This window comes from Rhinichthys klamathensis, unplaced genomic scaffold, assembly GCF_029890125.1.
Source record: "Rhinichthys klamathensis goyatoka isolate OS25496 unplaced genomic scaffold, OSU_Roscu_1.1 h1tg000145l_1, whole genome shotgun sequence".
NCBI lineage: Eukaryota > Metazoa > Chordata > Actinopteri > Cypriniformes > Leuciscidae > Rhinichthys > Rhinichthys klamathensis.
In genome coordinates, this window is record NW_026606680.1 from 451800 (window position 1) to 469315 (window position 17516).

The 17516-nt window shown below is 42.8% G+C and overlaps 1 protein-coding gene across 1 annotated transcript; it reads right to left on the bottom strand.

Annotated features, from left to right (window-relative positions):
- Positions 1-8594: 8594 nt before the first annotated feature.
- lgi2a (leucine-rich repeat LGI family, member 2a) lies at positions 8595-15411 on the bottom strand. Its single transcript, XM_056257835.1, has 8 exons — positions 15065-15411; positions 14829-14900; positions 13914-13985; positions 13468-13539; positions 13311-13382; positions 12756-12925; positions 10249-10413; positions 8595-10167 (listed from the first exon to the last, which is right to left on the bottom strand). Exons 1-8 carry the CDS (start codon positions 15283-15285, stop codon positions 9350-9352), a joined length of 1662 nt encoding a protein of 553 aa, XP_056113810.1. The 5' UTR covers positions 15286-15411; the 3' UTR covers positions 8595-9349.
- Between the last annotated feature and the right edge of the window lie 2105 nt (positions 15412-17516).

Genomic DNA, 17516 nt, shown 5'->3' on the forward strand with positions numbered 1-17516 from the left:
AGAGCGGGGCTGAACCCGCTTCCAATGAGAGGCGCCCGCGCGCTCATTGCGTCATGGCCCGCCAGAATGGGCGTGGCTATGGTGTATATAACAGTCTCTCCCAGGCTTATATGTTGATTCATTTCATCTTCAGCAAGCTGCACGCTTCTGCTGTCCTGAGAAAAGTCGTCGCCGTCGAGAAGGCGTCACTCTAGCGAGCTCCCGGACCCTGAAGAAGCTGGCCGTCTTCGCCACCTTCAGCCGCCCTGCAAGCTAGCGCCATCCGACGACTGTATCCTTCTCTTTTCTCTATATATATCTAAAAGAGCCGAGCGTCTTTTTAAAGATGTCTCGTTTTTCCTGCGGCTCTTGCCGCGCTCCTCTCGAGGACGGAGACCGCCATGTCATCTGCGCTCTCTGCCTGGGACTCGAGCACGCAGAACTCGCCCTCGCGGATGGAGGATGCGACTTCTGTGAGAGCCTGCCGTTGTCGTCCCTGCGGGCACGACTTCTGGCAGCAAAATCCGCTCCCGCGCCGCCTCCCTCTTCGCCGCGTAAGAAGAAACGCCGCTCCCAGAGGCCGCCGGAGCCCCCTGCGGAACCATGCGGGCCGCCGCCGCTTCCCGCTTCCCGCTCTCCCTCCCCGCCCCTGCCGGACATACAGTTGCCGCCGAGTGGCCGCTCTGTCGCTTCCGATGACGCCGCGGAGGAGAAGGATTCCTGTTCACTGCTCGCATCAGACAGTGAAGAATGGTCATCTCTCGGATCCACGAGAGAGTCGGCGGGGATCCGCGCCGGGATAGAGGAGGAACTAATGCGCCTCCTCTCACAGGCCGTCGAACGCCTCAGTCTCGAGTGGTCTCCTCCACCCGAGCAGGCCCCGAACCGGATGGACGGCAGCTTTTTCATCGGCGCTCGACCCCCGCGTGCAACCGGGCCGCCCCATTCCTGCCTGAACTTCACACAGAGCTGACGAAGTCCTGGAATGCCCCGCTCTCGGCTAGAAACCGCTCCGATATATACGCCTCGCTGCGCTCGGTGGACGGAGCCGCCGAAAAAGGTTACTCAGCCATGCCGCCCGTTGAGGACTTGGTCGCCGCACACCTCTGCCCGCCCTCTGCTAGATGGCGCTCTTCCCCCACGCTTCCTTCGAAAGCTTGCAGAGCGACCTCGAGCTTTCATGCTCGCGCCTACGCCGCCGCCGGTCAGGCCGCCGCAGCGCTGCATTCTATGTCTGTCCTCTAAGTATTACAGAGCGATATTCTCCGTGAGTGGGCCGAAAGCGGTAGAAACCCCTCCCCCGCTGTCACGGATCTGAGAAGTGCTACGGACCTCGCCCTTCGCGCCACTAAAGCCGCCGCACAAGCTCTGGGGAGATGCATGGCCAGCCTTTGTGTAGCCGAGAGACACTTATGGCTCACGCTCGCCGACATGGGAGATTCTGAGCGCGCCGCGTTTCTTAACGCGCCCCTCTCCCCGACGGGCCTTTTTGGATCTGCTGTCACGGGAATCGTCGATCGCTTTTCCGAGGTCCAGAAAGCTACTCAGGCGATGAATTTGTTTCTGCCCCGCCCGCCGCGCTAGCTCTTCCGCGGGCTGCTCTCGCGAGCCTCCTGCCAGAGCTCCACCACAGCGCCCCCTCCGCAGACTCAAACAGCCCAGCGCAGACTCGCTCTCGCTCTGACAGCCGCCGCAGACCGCCGCCCCCACGGGGCCCGCGACCTAAGATCACACTGAAGCCTGATCATCAGAAGTCTGCCTAGCAAAGTTAAGAAAACGACGGTGCTCTCCCGCTGCGGCCGGACCGCCGTCAAAGCTTCGCCCTCTGCCAGTCCCCGTTGTTTCGCCGACTGCTGTAGTGTTGGCCGCCACAAACAAGCCGGTGTCCCAGCCCGCTTGCGAGCGACAAAAAGCCTTTTTACGGCTACCCAGAGAAATCTCTAAAAGAGAAAATTTGCCAGTTGTGTAGAAAATGTGCCCACAATCATGTGCTCACCCATACACACAAGCATAACAAATCCCGTGTCTCTATCAGAGCCCCATCACATGAAACGGGCACAGCCCGCTCTAATATCAGAGAACATAAACACGCCCACGAGCTCGTGCGCGTGTCCCCTCTCTGCTCGCTCTGTTTCACGGCCCATAGACTCCTCTCTGAGTGCAAATCCCGTTGCCACACACATTCAAAGCGCGCCCACACACTGTGTCCAGCCCGCTATGTGCAGCAATCAGGGCGATATAGCCATTCGGCCACTAGCCGCATGCTCCAAAGCGTGGGAAGCCATTCCAGGCATTTCCCCGTGGGTGCTAAGCATTATAAAGAACGGCTATCTGCTACAGTTTCGCCGCCGCCCGCCTCGTGCGCGCGCGCGGCTCGAATCTACTGTCAGCCCGCTGGCCGCCGGCACGCTCCGCTCAGAAATTGCGACGCTGTTGCAAAAGGGCGCCATAGAGAGAGTCCCACCATCTATGACCGAGTCGGGGTTTTACGGCCGTTATTTTCTGGTTCCCAAGAAAGACGGCGGCCTCAGACCGATTTTAGATCTCAGGTCTTTGAACAAAGTGCTCATGAAGAGACCGTTCAAGATGCTCACTACCAGGAAACTCCTCGCGCAGGTGCGCCAAGGGGACTTGTTCATCTCTCTAGACCTGAAAGACGCCTATTTTCAGATCCAGATAAATCCCCGTCACAGGCCATTCTTACGTTTCGCCTTCGAGGGTCATGTTTATCAATACGCCGTTCTCCCGTTCGGCTTATCCCTGGCGCCCCGCACATTCACGAAGTGCATGGATACGGCGCTCGCCCCCCTGCGGAGCCAGGGGCTGCGCATATTGAATTATCTGGACGACTGGCTGATTTTGGCCCAATCACAGACGGAGCTTCTGTCGCACCGCGCAGTTCTCCTCGACCATCTGAAAACGCTGGGCCTCTCTGTCAACTGGACAAAGAGCTCCCTTCAACCCAGTCAATCGATTTCCTTTCTAGGAATAGATTTGAACTCGGTCACGATGACGGCTCGCCTGTCTACACAGCGCGCGCGCAGTGTACAGCGACTGGCCGCCTCGTTTCAGATGGGCACCCGCACACCTCTGAAAACTTTTCAGAGGATGCTGGGTTACATGGCCTCAGCCTCCGCTGTGCTTCAGCTGGGCCTTCTGCACATGCGTCCGCTTCAGCTTTGGTTAAACAGCCGTGTACCCCACCGCGCGTGGAACACGGGCCGCCAGCTGATCAGAGTTACGCAGACATGTCTCACGGCGCTGCAGCCATGGACAGTAGCAGAATGGTTTCGACAGGGCGTCACGATGGGGACCTTTTCCCGCCGAAAAGTCATCTCGACAGATGCATCCAACACGGGTTGGGGTGCAGTCTGCGAGGGCTCACCGGCCTTCGGCCATTGGTCGACACAGGAAAGCCCCTTACACATAAACTGTCTGGAAATGCTTGCGGTCGAGAACGCGCTTTCGCGCTTCCTCCCGCTCATTCGGGGACACCACGTCCTGATCCGTTTGGACAACATGGCTGTGGTCTCCTATCTCAACCGTCAGGGCGGTGTCAGGTCCAGGAATCTCTTCCTACTGACACACCGCATTTTAGTTTGGTCTCAGAGCCGCCTGCTCTCGCTCAGAGCGACGCATGTGCCGGGCCATCTGAACGACGGTCCAGACATACTGTCCAGGAACCTCATCTCCTCAGGAGAATGGTCCCTGAACACACAAACGGTCCAAATACTGTGGCGGCTATTCGGCAGAGCAGAGGTGGACCTCTTCGCGTCAGAAGAGAACGCTCACTGCCCAATATTTTTCTCAAGGAGCGAGGACGCGCTAGCCCAGGAATGGCCTCGCCGCCCGCTCTATGCATTCCCTCCGATCGCTCTGCTACCACAGGTAATTCAGAGGATCAGGGACACACGCCACTCGGTGCTCCTCATAGCCCCGCGTTGGGAGAGTCAGAATTGGGTTCCGGAGCTCACTCAGCTGTCACAGACAGCCCCGTGGCCCATCCCAGTCAGAGCAGATCTCCTCTCTCAAGCTCGCGGCACGATCTGGCAATATGGCGGGCTCTGTAGCGTTTCCCCACTGCGTATAGCTACGCAATACGAAGTGACCGTTCGAAAGGGAACTTCAGTTTACTGCAGCCTTGTAGAATTATTATTTTTTTCAAATTAAATTTAAAACTTTTGAAAGTTTAATAAAAAAAACCATATCCTTTTTTAATAAAAAAAACCATATCCTTTTTCTAAAAGCAATTCTAGTGTGTTCACCGTCGTGTCACACTCCTCTAAAAGAGCATATTTCCTAAGGCATTGTTTCAAAAGCCTCGCTCTTCGTGTGCACTGTGCCGAGGCCCTCTGTTCGGAGGAGATCGTCACATCCTTTGCACTTTCGGTCTAGGCCTTGACCAACACGGAAGCGGCACTCGCTAAGGGCGGCTGCCTTGAGTGTGAGGAATTGGATCTCCCCACCCTGCGGCCTCGACTGACTGTTTTCGCCGAGGACGACCCCGTGTTTCACGCCACCCCCCACACCCCCCACCACCCCCCCTGCTGGAGCCACGCAAAAAGAAGCACCGTGCACAAAGGGTGCCAGAGCGGGTGGACACGAGCGAGCACACGCCAGATCATTCCCCGCGTGCCTCGCTCTCTCCAAGAGAAACCCCCTCGCCGGTCCTGTTTACATAGACGGACCAGCGCCCCTCTATGCGAACGGCCGGTCTCATCTCCTTTGGGGCATCGGACGAGGATGACGAATAAGATCGCCAGGGTGGCCTCAGGTCCAACAACCTGTACACCATGGCCAGGAGCCTCATTGTATGGGCTCAGCGCAGCCTGCGCTCACAGTCTCCGTGCGGCCAGAACGTGCTTTTAGCGTACCGGTACGCTCATTTGCACATCTGTTTTAACTCTTTGGCTGCGCTGCCGCTTTTCAGAGCGCCCTTCACAATGCACGCTTCCTAATTCGTCCTACCGAGAGCAGAGAGAGAATCCATTGCCCATACACTCTTGAGTTTTACAAGTGAAAAGCGCATGTGTCGCTTTTGCCGCTGTCAGTGTCAGCCATAGACTGTAAAGGTGTCAACTCAACATGGTCCGGAGAGGGTGTGTGAAATGCGCAACCATATCTGCTGCTTTTAAAATCGTTAAAATACAAATACAATGAACACTTAATATGCTCTCCTGGCTTCAGACTCTGAGTAGTAAAAGAACAAGGTCAGAATCAGTAAAGAAATGAACCATCTTCTAGACTCATGTTTATGTTCTACTGTTCTATGGTTATATGTTATTATGTTTTATAATTTACTTTATGCACATTTTGTTAAAAAAAATTTCAATACCCTTTTGCACATTTTATTTATGTTCAGTAGCTCTTTCTAGCTCAAGAAAATCCACAAACTAATAAAAGGATTTATTATTTTTTATAAGGTCGTCTGTTGACTGCTGTATATAAAACCCCTTCAATATAGTTGTTACCTCAGGGGAGGAGGGGAGTCAGCAAAAAAAATAAAATAATAATAATAATAATAATAGAGTACCGGCACCTCTTTTGGGCCACTTAAAGCACTGACCTCAGGTGATGTGAGATCCTCACTTCACTTAATAAATAAATTCTTGCTGTTTAAACAATTAATTTTAAGATAATACGTAGCTATCACTGCAGAGTTACAAGAGAAAGAGAAAATGTAAATGAACAATTTCTCCTGCAAAGTCTAAACAAGCCTAAGGCACATTATGACGTCGATAACAGCGGGCTCATTTAGAGTAGGCTATCTATTATCTGGATTTGTTTTACAATAGCCACGAATGTAAATGTGACATTTACTATAATTTGTTTGTTATAAGTTTAAATTAAAAGTTGCTAAAAGACTGGCAATGATCTGTGATTGCTATTGATAAATGCAATAACAAAAATGTGATAATTAATTACTATGTTAAAATTACGTCTTTCAAATAGCCTATCATGTTAAATGGTTACCTGTGTCATTCCCAGATTTCCAACAAACTTTCCATTCAAAAGAGATAGGACTATCGGTGGGATCTGTCAATACTGGCCTTGGCTACCTATCCGATAAAACAGGTAAGTGCAGTATCTTCCTTAATCTTATACACTACACGTCATCCACCCCACGCCCCAATTTAAAGAAAGGGTTTAAATTTAATGAAATTGTGTTTGGCAACTTGCTGTAGGCCTATAATACACAGTCGATGCTACATTGTGCCCAGTTCAATATGAATTAGCCTAAATAATAAAGTAAGATTGCTCAGCACTGCAACTGTACCTAAAATGTATAGCCTACTAATTCTGTGCTTTGTGATTCTGTAGCCTACTGTCTTTGTCCAGTATTTGCTATATCACCAAATAAAGATGGTTAAAAAAAAAAACTAAAAAACTTTTGAACATGTAATCAAAATGAATGCCTATATTGCCAATTCAATCCATTTGTCTTGACCCATGTTTATAAGTCAATGATTCACTGATAATCTCATCTTCATCAGTGGTGAAACATCACCCCCTTTCTGAAAACTAACCATCTTCATTGGTTCAAAACGCCAACTTTACGTTTTGTCAGCAACCAAGAGTGATGTAGCCTAGTTTAATAAACAGCATACATTAAAAAAAATCCAGCGATAATCAGTGTTCATAAGCATTTATTTACATTAGTATTCAAAAACATATGCCTAACAACATTCAACAAATGAAAATATACATGTCATGATTTACTAAAAATTTAAATTATATTTTTGCATATCAGATTAAGCTAAAACTGATATGAATAAAGCCATTGTGATCAAGTAACAGTTGTTCTTTGAGTTTTTATAGGAATTAAAGGTATTGAATATTAATAGCTGAATATCATGCTTTTGCTGGCTGCAATAATTATTTGAGGTTTTGTTCTCTCTGTATTCCAGCTTGCAGAACAGTAAGGAACAGAGGTTCTTATTTTAAAACACTTTTTTTTATCAAAATAAGTCTGACATTCAACATTTATTTAGTCCTTAAAGGTGCAGTAAGCGATTTCTGAGAAACACTGTTGACATTTGAAATCAACCCAAACAAACACACCCCTCCCTTCATTGCTCTGCCCCCAAAATGCACAAACACACAATGCAAGAGTGGATGTGTCTTTATCAAAGCTAAGGCTGAAGATGACAAACAAACGAACGACAGTAACAAAAATGAACATACAGTACACAAGAGTATATACAAGCAAGTTTGTTGTTAGACAAACAATGACACTCAAAACTGTCCTGTTACTGTAGCTAATATTACAACACCAGCATATCTTGGTTCTGTGAAACCAAAACCAATGTTACTCATATGGAGCAGAAACAACACAACCTCTGCATCCGTATTCAGGCCTTCCCTCTTCGGTCTCTCCAGCGCTGGAAAGCTTTTCTAATATTAACGCAGATCCTAAATCTCTTTTCTGATCATAACCCTTCTTTGGATATTCTTCTGACATTTTCTCTTTTGTAACATCTCTCAGCTATCTCTCTTTCTACTGTCTTTCTTCAAATTAGTGATGGGTAGATCATGAACAATTTGTTTATTTTGAACAAATCCTTAAAAAGACTGAGTGATTCGTTCATTTTGTGTTGACCGCGCATGGGCAACATCCAATGTTCTCTACAGGAAACAGAAATGATCAGTTCAGCTCCCGAGTCTTCGGCTCTGTTCATTGTTAAGTGACAGCTATATTGGATACAATTCCCAACCTTCCTTACAAACAAGCGCTTTTTAAAAAAGTTTATTCTTACAGTTATGTGATGCGTTTCTGATCTCAAATTGTAGCTTTTTTATTTCTTACCATTTATAAATTTGTGAATTTCTGTCATGGTGGTTCTTTTCCATAACATTGAATGTGGTAATAAATGCTTTAAAATGTATCCGTATGATTGGGAAAATCCTTTTGATAAAGCAAAGATACCTAAATAAAATACAACATATAGTCAATAATACTAATGTAATGTTATATTTGTTGTAAGATACTGAGCCGGGAAGCGGTGACACGACACCAGAATACACCAGAAAACACAATAACAATTCCGAAAACATGAGGTGAATTAACAGACTGCACAGCCTGAAGACCCAGCTAAGCAATTTATTAATAATTTCTGCTTGTCACAATTTGCCTTGGCTGTTTTCTCTCATTCGAAATGTGATTAACGTTGAGTAAGTAGATGTGTTGGGGAATTTGGCTATGAACATGTAACATTTTAATTATACTCTGCTGAAACGAGCGAAATAACTTGAAAAAAGATTAGAACGAGATTAAAAGATCAGAGACAAGATAAAATAGGTCTAATTCAAATCTTCCTCTTGCTCTCTCTCTCTCCTCTCCATCATGAGTGGACACGCGTGGACACTGCTGATTGGCTACAAGTGTGTTGTGGCGCTTGGTCCGATACACTTTCAACAGCGTTTCTCAGATATCGCGTACTGCACCTTTAAAATAAAAAGCTGTTTACATTCATTGCACAGAGAAAAAAAAAATCGTTGACTCCAAAAGTCAGTTAAATTGTTGAAGTTAATGAGTAAGATTAAGTCACTTCCTGTATTAATTTGATGTATGATGGTTTTAAAGGTTTGTTCTTTTGACAATTTCGCCGTATAGATTATTTTTTCAATTCACAAAAGGCTTTATTCTTGAATTCAATACACCCAACCACATAAACCAATATTTCTGCAAGTTTCGATTTGCTACACTCTGAACAGATCCTAATAGGCTAAATGTGATAAAGGCGAATCTTTTTAACTGACTAATTACTTGACATTACAACTTAGATCATCAAAAGAGATGATTTCAATAAATGGTGAACAATGAGGTAAAATATTACTTAATATTTCTAAAGATAATATGACTGCATTTTTCACCTGTATCACTTGTCGATCTGCATGCCAGCTCTGAAGATTGTATTTTTTGAATGTTGTTGCAGCCACATCATGCATGCCATCAGCGGTTGCATACAGAGATATGAAAGGCTCTCAAAGGTACAGTATATATCGTTATGGAGGAGTGATTTAGGTTGTTACATGTGACAAGTGCAACTCTTTTACGCAGTCCTTGCACCATACTTTCGGAAGAAATGCTCTGATTCAGCAGGGCTGAGGAATTGTTATATATAACATATAACAATTCTAATATAGTACAACAGAAAAATGTCAGGGCCTTCCTAGAATCTATGTAAAACAACACAGATGCATGATGTTCTTATTTTACTATGAACCTGATAATTCCATATTACGTTTGCTTCCCAGACCTCTCTTGTTACAAAACCCACTAATTGTATTGCCCAGAAAAATGTCCAACTGCCAAAGGAGGGGTTGCTGCTGAGCAGACGTGCCTCAATAACTGTGTCCACAACAGCACTCAAAGGCTCAGATCAATGATGATATGCTCATAGATCTGTGTGTTGCCCTTAAAACTGGAGGCAAATACGAAGTCCCTCCGGTCAGTGGAGACCACGGTGAAGGAACGTGGAGCCTGGATGTAGACTTCCTTGAAACGCTCAAAAACCTTCTTCTCAGCATCCCACAGGTAGATCCGCGAGAAGGTGTAGTCGCTTCCCAGAGCCAGGTAGTTCCTCTCTTTGAAGGAAAAAGGCTGCAGGATCATGGAGCCTCTCGAAGGAAGGGCCTGAACCTCAGAAAACTCTTTAGCAGTCCAACGCAAGACTTTGGAGTCACCGATGTACCGGGTCATGGCCAGATAAAGCTCCTCTTTGATCCAAAAGGCCTTGACAGCAACTACATCTTCCATGTTAGGGATCTCACCCTGCAAAGCAAATTTCTGAGTGCTCCTGCTCCACTGATAGATGACCGGAACTTGGGAACGACTTGCAAGGATAAGATGGGCCTTACCATCTAAATTGACAAACTCTGCATCTGTATCACGAAACCATTCATGAAGGGACTGGTAGGAGTAGAAGCCCTTGTCGTTCCATTTGTAGAGAGTGGACAGACCAGCCTTAGAGCTGTCAGCGATGATGAAGAACCAGTCGTTACCAATCTGAAAGGCCTCAATGTCATTCGGTTTGGAAATCTTAGATACCTCAATGTCCTGAAACTTTGTGAACTTGCTTTGGTCTTCATCAAACTTATAGATGTGGGAACCACCAAAGAGTTGAGCAACAATGACAAAGACCTGGTTCTGGATAATCACAGACTTGCAACCAACAATGGACTGACCTGAGATGAAAGAAAACACACTGCATGAGTTTTGTTGCATCATTAACAATCCTTATTATCATGACTTTACCATGAATGCACCTGTGATGTTGTCATAACTCCTGAAGTTCATCTCGATGTGGTCCCATTGGAGCATCATGCAGCTCTCTGCGTTAGGAGCAGCGATGGCCACGTACACGTCGTTCTTGTGGGAGAAGGTGTCCACAGACAAAGACTCCGTAGGCACAGAGTGGAGAGGAATGAAATCTGTCCAACATATGGTAAAATGACATCTCAGGCTATGTCCACATTAATCCGGATATATTTGAAAATACCATTTTCATTTCAAAACACTCTTCGTCCACACTAGCGTTTTGAAGTGTTTTCCAAAAGTGGCTTAAATCACCATGCTGAGCATGTGTTAAATAATAAAGCTCCCTGAGGTGATACCAAGAGACCAGACATAATACAGTTCTCACGCTATTCTTCTAAAATATCCAACTACTTACTGGTGCTTCCCGGTCCCACTGGATCGCCATTTCATGTATGGTCTAAAAGGGCAATTGCCCTTGTGTTTTGCAGCAGGACAGCAATTGTGAGTACATTTTATGTTATCTTTGCAGGAATGTGAAGTAACACTTATCTTTAGCAACACTATGAAAGTGAATAGCAGGCATAACAATGCAGTTATAACCATAGATCTATAAATAAATACAGTATATGGTGCAATATGCGTCACATGACTAAACATGCATCATCGTTTTCAGTCCACACTACAATGCAAAAAATGGCATTTTCAAATGTATCCACTTGGGAGAGCATCTTCAAAAAGCTCAGTTTTCATTGGGAAAAAAACATCATCTCAGTGTGGATGAAAGGCCAAAACATGGAGGTAAAGCATTTTCAAAAATGATTTTATCCGGATTAATCTGGACGTAGCCTTAGTAACTTTACTACTTAGTAGTAGGTTTTGTATCTCATGATTAGCTACTCGAAACCCCTGAAGACATACCCAAGGAAAGTATTAGTTGTAAGACATGAAACCTGTCAATGAAATACGACCCCATTTCCTGAAATGTTGGGCCATTTTGTAAAATGCAATACAATTCAGAAACTATCATTTGTTAATTTTCTTAAACCTTCATTTAACAGACAAAAGTATAAAGAAAAGATTTACAATGTTTTCACAGACCAACTTAATTTTATTTAGTAAATGTAAACAAATTTTGGCTAAATAAAAGAAAAGTGAAAAAAATGAAAGAATATCCAAGTTAAAGTGTTTTGAAACAGTCCACAATCAGCAGGTGAATTGATGAGGGTATCATTATTGGGTATAAAGCAAACCCATTTTGTGCCAAATATCATGAGAGAATTGTCAAACAATTCAAAAATCATTTTTCTCAATGCAAGATGGCAAAGAATTTAGGTCTTTCAGGATACATAATATTGTGAAAACGTTCAGGGAATCTAGAGAAATCTGTCTGTGTAGGGCTAGGGAGGAGACCTCCCTTGTATGTGCGTGACCTTTGAGCCCTCAGATGTCACTGCATGAGAAACCATCATGCTACTCTGTTAAATACAGCCACATGTGCTCAGGAGTACTTTAAAAGACCATTGTCACTTAACAGTCTCTCGCTGCATCAAGAAAAAAATCTACTTGAAACTCATACAGAGAAAGCTATACATCGATTCTATGTGGAGATGCCGCCGAGTTCTCTGTGCCCGAGCTCATCTCAGATGCTCCGAAAGACAGTGGAAATATGTGCTGTGGTCAAATGAGTCCATGTTTCAGTTTGTTTTTGGAAAAAATGGACATTGAGTTTCTAAACCACCCATTCTCAAAGACGAAAGGGACTATCCAGACTTTCATCAGCGACAGGTGCAAAATGGTATGGGTGACTTGCATGTGTGAAGGTACCATTGATGTGGAGGCATATATTGGGATTGGACAGAGACATACTGCCATCAAGATGATATCTTTCCTGGGACACAAGACAATGCCAGTTCTCTTTGTGCATGTGCTAAAACAGAGTGGTTTCTTAGAAACTCTACACCATAGAGTGCATGTGCCTGTCTCCAGAAGAAAATTAACAAATCACAGATTCTTGATTTTATTCCATTTTACAAAATGACAAAACAATTCTGGATTTCCGTGCTGTAAATGCTCGTGAGGTTAGTATAAAAGTAACTTCTTATTGAATAAATGTAAATGTTTACCAATCCATTGGCTTTTAAAGTCGATGAAATGGAAGTAGCAACAGATCTTTTCTTCTGTATTGTGATGTGCACCTGAGTGTAATGGATTATCGAAAAAGCAAAAATGTGTTGCAGAAGTCCTGCATACTTTACATAAACTGATAGAAGTATGTCGTTAAACTGATAGAAGTATGTCGTTTAACCAGAAAGTCCAGTTATGACATTTTGCCTAAACAATACCAGGTCAAAAATCCATATATCTATAACAAGCATTTAGAAATGTTACCGAATTGTTTCTACTGGTGAATAGCTATAAACAACAAACTAAAGGCACTGGATTGGATTTATAGTCTGAAAAGGCTTACACACACAATACCAAGCATGCACACACACACAAGCGCTCATTCACATACCTGTAGAGATACACTCGTTATGTAAGCTCGCCATGTCATTGAGCCTTTTGCCCTTCATCTCCTCAGGGCCGGCGCAGAGGACGTCTGATACAGTGGCATTCGTGCTCTTTAGCCACATCATCAACCATTTCGCTCGGCAGTCACACTCAAAAACATTGCCCCTCAGGTCTCTGCAAGGAAATGCATAGGAACAAAATCAATCAACAAGCATGAATAGATGAATATATGGTGTCACTCTCCGTAGGTTTAAATATAGAGACTTTCCCCCAGTTACACAGACGAGGCTTAAGCTAGTCTCAGACTGAAATGCATGTCTGAGCTTTTTTAACTGAAAGCAACTTGAACTGTCATATCTTAAAATATGTCAGTGCCATTGTTTTGTCTCAACAGTAATGTTTTGTCAAAGGCACGGTTATAAAAGCTACTTAAATGTCCTAATTGTACTAAAGCCTAATCCTGGCTTAATCGAAGCCCTGTCTGTGAAACGAGTAACATATCATATTCAGTAAAGTCTACTACAATGCTAAGTAAGCATTTGCAGAAGTTCAGACTCACAACTCTATCAATGATTCCAGATCAATGAATAGCTCTCTGGGCAAAGCTTTAATGTTGTTGTTCGCCAAAGACCTGTGAGGGAGACAGCAACACTTTAGAGTAAAGTACAATACAAATAATTGGCAGCGGTACATTAATTGATTGTAATAAAACATACAGATGAGTCAAATCCCTAAGTCCCCTGAAAGAGTATTTTGATGTTGTCTCAATCTTGTTGTTTTCTATAAACCTAAAGAATGGAGAGAGAAATAAGAGTAAAAGATAATGGTCAGTTTACATTAAATGGAACCAGGATGATCAACTGAACCAGAGAAACATGCTATACAATTAAGTTAAAAAAATAAAATAAAATGCATTTTAATGAAATATATATAGAATATATTTAGGATTATTATACATTCAGATGTTCAAAGAATGTGTGCATATCTTCAATATGTAAACAAACACACATATTCAGAACTTCAGACATCACGTGCAGCTTCCCAACATATCTTGCTCTTGCATAAATGGTTTACTTAAAATACTTTAGACCTTCCATTCAGTATAGCAGCAGTATTGCAATAGACATCTATATCCATAAATAATCCTTAAAAGAAAACTTACAGGTACTCAAGGTGCGGAAGGCCAGAGAATGCATCATCCCTTACTGTAGTGAGGGCATTGGAGTTCAGCAACCTGTCAGAGTTTACAGTCACAACCATTACCAACGATCATTATCAGGCTGAGGGTTTACATTGCAGTGCTATTTAAATGGAGTGTTGCTACAGAGTTTTTCGATACACAAATAAAACTTGCCAGGGCAGGCACATATCTCTCTATATCCCTAAGTCAGTGTTTCAAATCGCTGACATCCTACATTACGCCAATGACAGAATGGAAAAGACACTATGTTCTCAGTGTCAAAAAGGAAACGGGAGGAATTTTCTGTGAGCAAATGTCCCCTGACTTTTTAAATAGCTATAAAGGGCAAAAAGGCATTCCAAATGTCACCTTCATGTGTTTAGTTGAGGAGCATTGGATTCCAGTGCTAAATAGCTAAAGGCAAAATGTGTTTAACAAAGTGTTCAATATGCATCTAAAGCAACTACACTTACTCAAAGGGCTGAATGCATTTTTACAGGTCAAAATATTCGCCGTCATTAAATTAAGACAGCTATTTTAAATTCAGAAAGCAGTCCATTTCCAGTTTATCCAACCCAAGTAGGGTCGACTCAATATTTTTGGTTTTGCATAATTTGGTGAAGCACTGATTAAAACTTAAATTTTTCTTTTGCTATACTACAACCATGTATCAAAACAATCTTTAATACAAATTAAACTGTATTTCAGCTAAAGTGGAAAAGATAATCAGCAAAAGGAGACAGTGGATTTAGTTTAGCCTATAGCAAATATGTCTGTACAAAAATTGGAGTGATATTGTAGCTAAAATCTAGAAATTCTTCTACAATGTAAGTTAATGAGAAGCACAGTTTACAAGAGAATTATAGACATTTGCTTAATCAGATGGGCTTCACTTACAGTAACTGTAAGGACGGCATGTGTGAGAACATCGCCTCCTTGACCTCAGAGAAGGTCCCATTCACAATACTCCTGCAAAACACCGGCCATATGAGACAGTCAGTGCAATTCTGACACAAAAAAAGCCTATTATAAAGACAATATGACTGAATAGCGAATGCTATTTTCCAACTAAGCTCTGAATTCAAGCACAAGAATATATGAGATGATCTAATACATAAAAATGATGGACTTACAGTGAACTGACATCGTTGGGAATGAATCGCGGGACATTCGAGGACCCGACGCAAATGATAGACTCCTTGGAGCAGCTACATGAGGACGGACATTTAAAAACCCTTTTCCCCGTGTTCCCTAACGGGGCCAGGTATAATACTAGCGCCGATATTATCACGACAGTCCGCATGTTGTTTGTCAGGCTCGCATGTGTGAATCCAGAGAAGATCGCGGTCGTCATCCACCCTGCAGTATGAAATGCAGCACTGAAGAGCCTGACATCAGCAGTTCGGCTGCAGATCCTCTCGCGACTTATTTATTTATTAGGGCGCCCAATAACGGTGGATGATGGTTAAACAGCCTCGATGATGATTACTTTTATAGCTGCGTGCATATCGTTCACGGCCAATATTCATTCAGGAATTCTAAAATGCAATTCCTTCTAAAAATAAATAAAAATAAACACATTTTCTCTTCCATTTTAGAGAACCGAAAGACTTTTCCTCTTTCAAAAACCACCAAAGCCCCCATGAAATCCCTCACAGTTCAGTTTTCTTTCTGTGGTGATGTATTTCCTAATAAAACCGAATGTTTGAGCAGAATAGGCTATAGCTATAGCCCAAACAAAGTATCATTTTAGCCATGAACCATGATTTGCTACTTGCTGTAGGCCAGTCATTTTCAGAAATGTTGCAAATAGGCTAGCTACAAATACATAATAGCTAATTAATGACAATTTGTTATCCCTTTAAGCAATTTCTTTAACGATTAGTGAGTATAAGAAACAAATTCTGCATTAGGAGAACTTCTGTGGCATCAATAAAACTGCTTTGCTATGCCTATTTTTAGTTTGTTTCCTTTCTTTTAAAAAAGGGACAGTACAAAAATCGTGACATTATTTTAAATAGGCTATCAGCATTAGTTTCTATTACTAAAATATGTGCTGCTTTAGAATGAGTTAAAAGTTAATTTTGTTAACTTACACAATTAAAGCCAGAAATCGACACTCTAATGGACAGTTTGGCAGTCTCGCTGTTATAAAATCGTCAGCATTCTAACATCTATTTAACGGTCAAAACAATGCATTACATTAACGCAAAAAAACACATGCTATTGTCAGCAGCCTGTTCTATTACCGCTTTTAAAGCACTTGAAGTTAAAGTAGGTGATAAGTCAATGAGACACGTCCTTCAGATATTGATGAATGAGAGTAAACACTAAACATCTGGAGTGGGCTTCTTTTAAAATTATCTGTAATTTTGGAGATAAACAATAGATTTAGAGGTCTACAGTGACTGCACACCTCATGGCTGCCTATATTTTTCATTAATTTACTCAAATTAATTACCAATTAATTTACTGGAAGCCATCTGCTGCGGAATTAAAAAAAAGGTATTTGCAATTTTTAATCTCACAATTCAGACTTTTTTCCTCACAATTTCAAGTTTATATCGCTCAATTCTGACTTTATAACTCGCAATACTAACTATTTTAAAATTCTGAGTTTATAACTTAAAATTCTGACTTTTTTTGACTTGGAATGTAATCTTCATAGGAACCAAACCAACTATGATGAACACAATATGTTCATTTAGTCTCAGTGAATCAAAGAAAAAATCTGAAAAAATAAATGAATATGACAAAACCGGCAACGATGTATAAAATACAATTAGCCTATTTGAAATTTCATTCAAAATAATATTTGTATGTTCTATATATGTAAATCAGATATAGATTATAGATTATCAGATATAGATTATTTATAGATAAATTTCAGAGAGGCTAACATTAGCAAGCTAGCTTTTAAAGCACAAGATCCCACCCACCCTTCAGAGCGTCAAAGCAGATTCTGCAAAGCGTCACGAGAGATGGCGTTATACCTCATGTCTCAAAGCACATAACATTACAATAATAACGAATGTAAACAACTTACAGGGCTTACTTGTACCACCTGACTGCTGCAGATTCATTTCGGCATTGATTGTGCAGCCAGAGAAACGCATAAATCTGATTCCGAGGACCTGAACAACTCGTCACAGGTTGCCATCTCGTAATTACGGTTACGACATGACGTGAATGCAGCATAAGCTCGTTGTTTTGGTTCAGGAGGACCTGTAAAAAGGAGATTGCTGTTTGTTTGTGGTGCTTGGTGACTGTCTACAACTCTGCATAGCCTTACTTAACGCCCTGATGACGTTTGATGTCTGCGCGAGCAGATGCCCGAATTAGGAAATACATATGTTGACATGCAGGTAGGACATCCTATCATTGCATTCGGACCGAATGCAATGATTGGATGAACATTTTTTGGTCCAGAGACTTCTACAGAAGATACATACACATTTGAAAATATTTAGACCACTTCTATTATTGATTCCCATCAGGATTTTCAACCAGTATAACAAAAAGGGTTTATGAAAGAAAATGCCTACCATACCTTTAAGAGCAGTCATAAACACTGATGATGGGAGG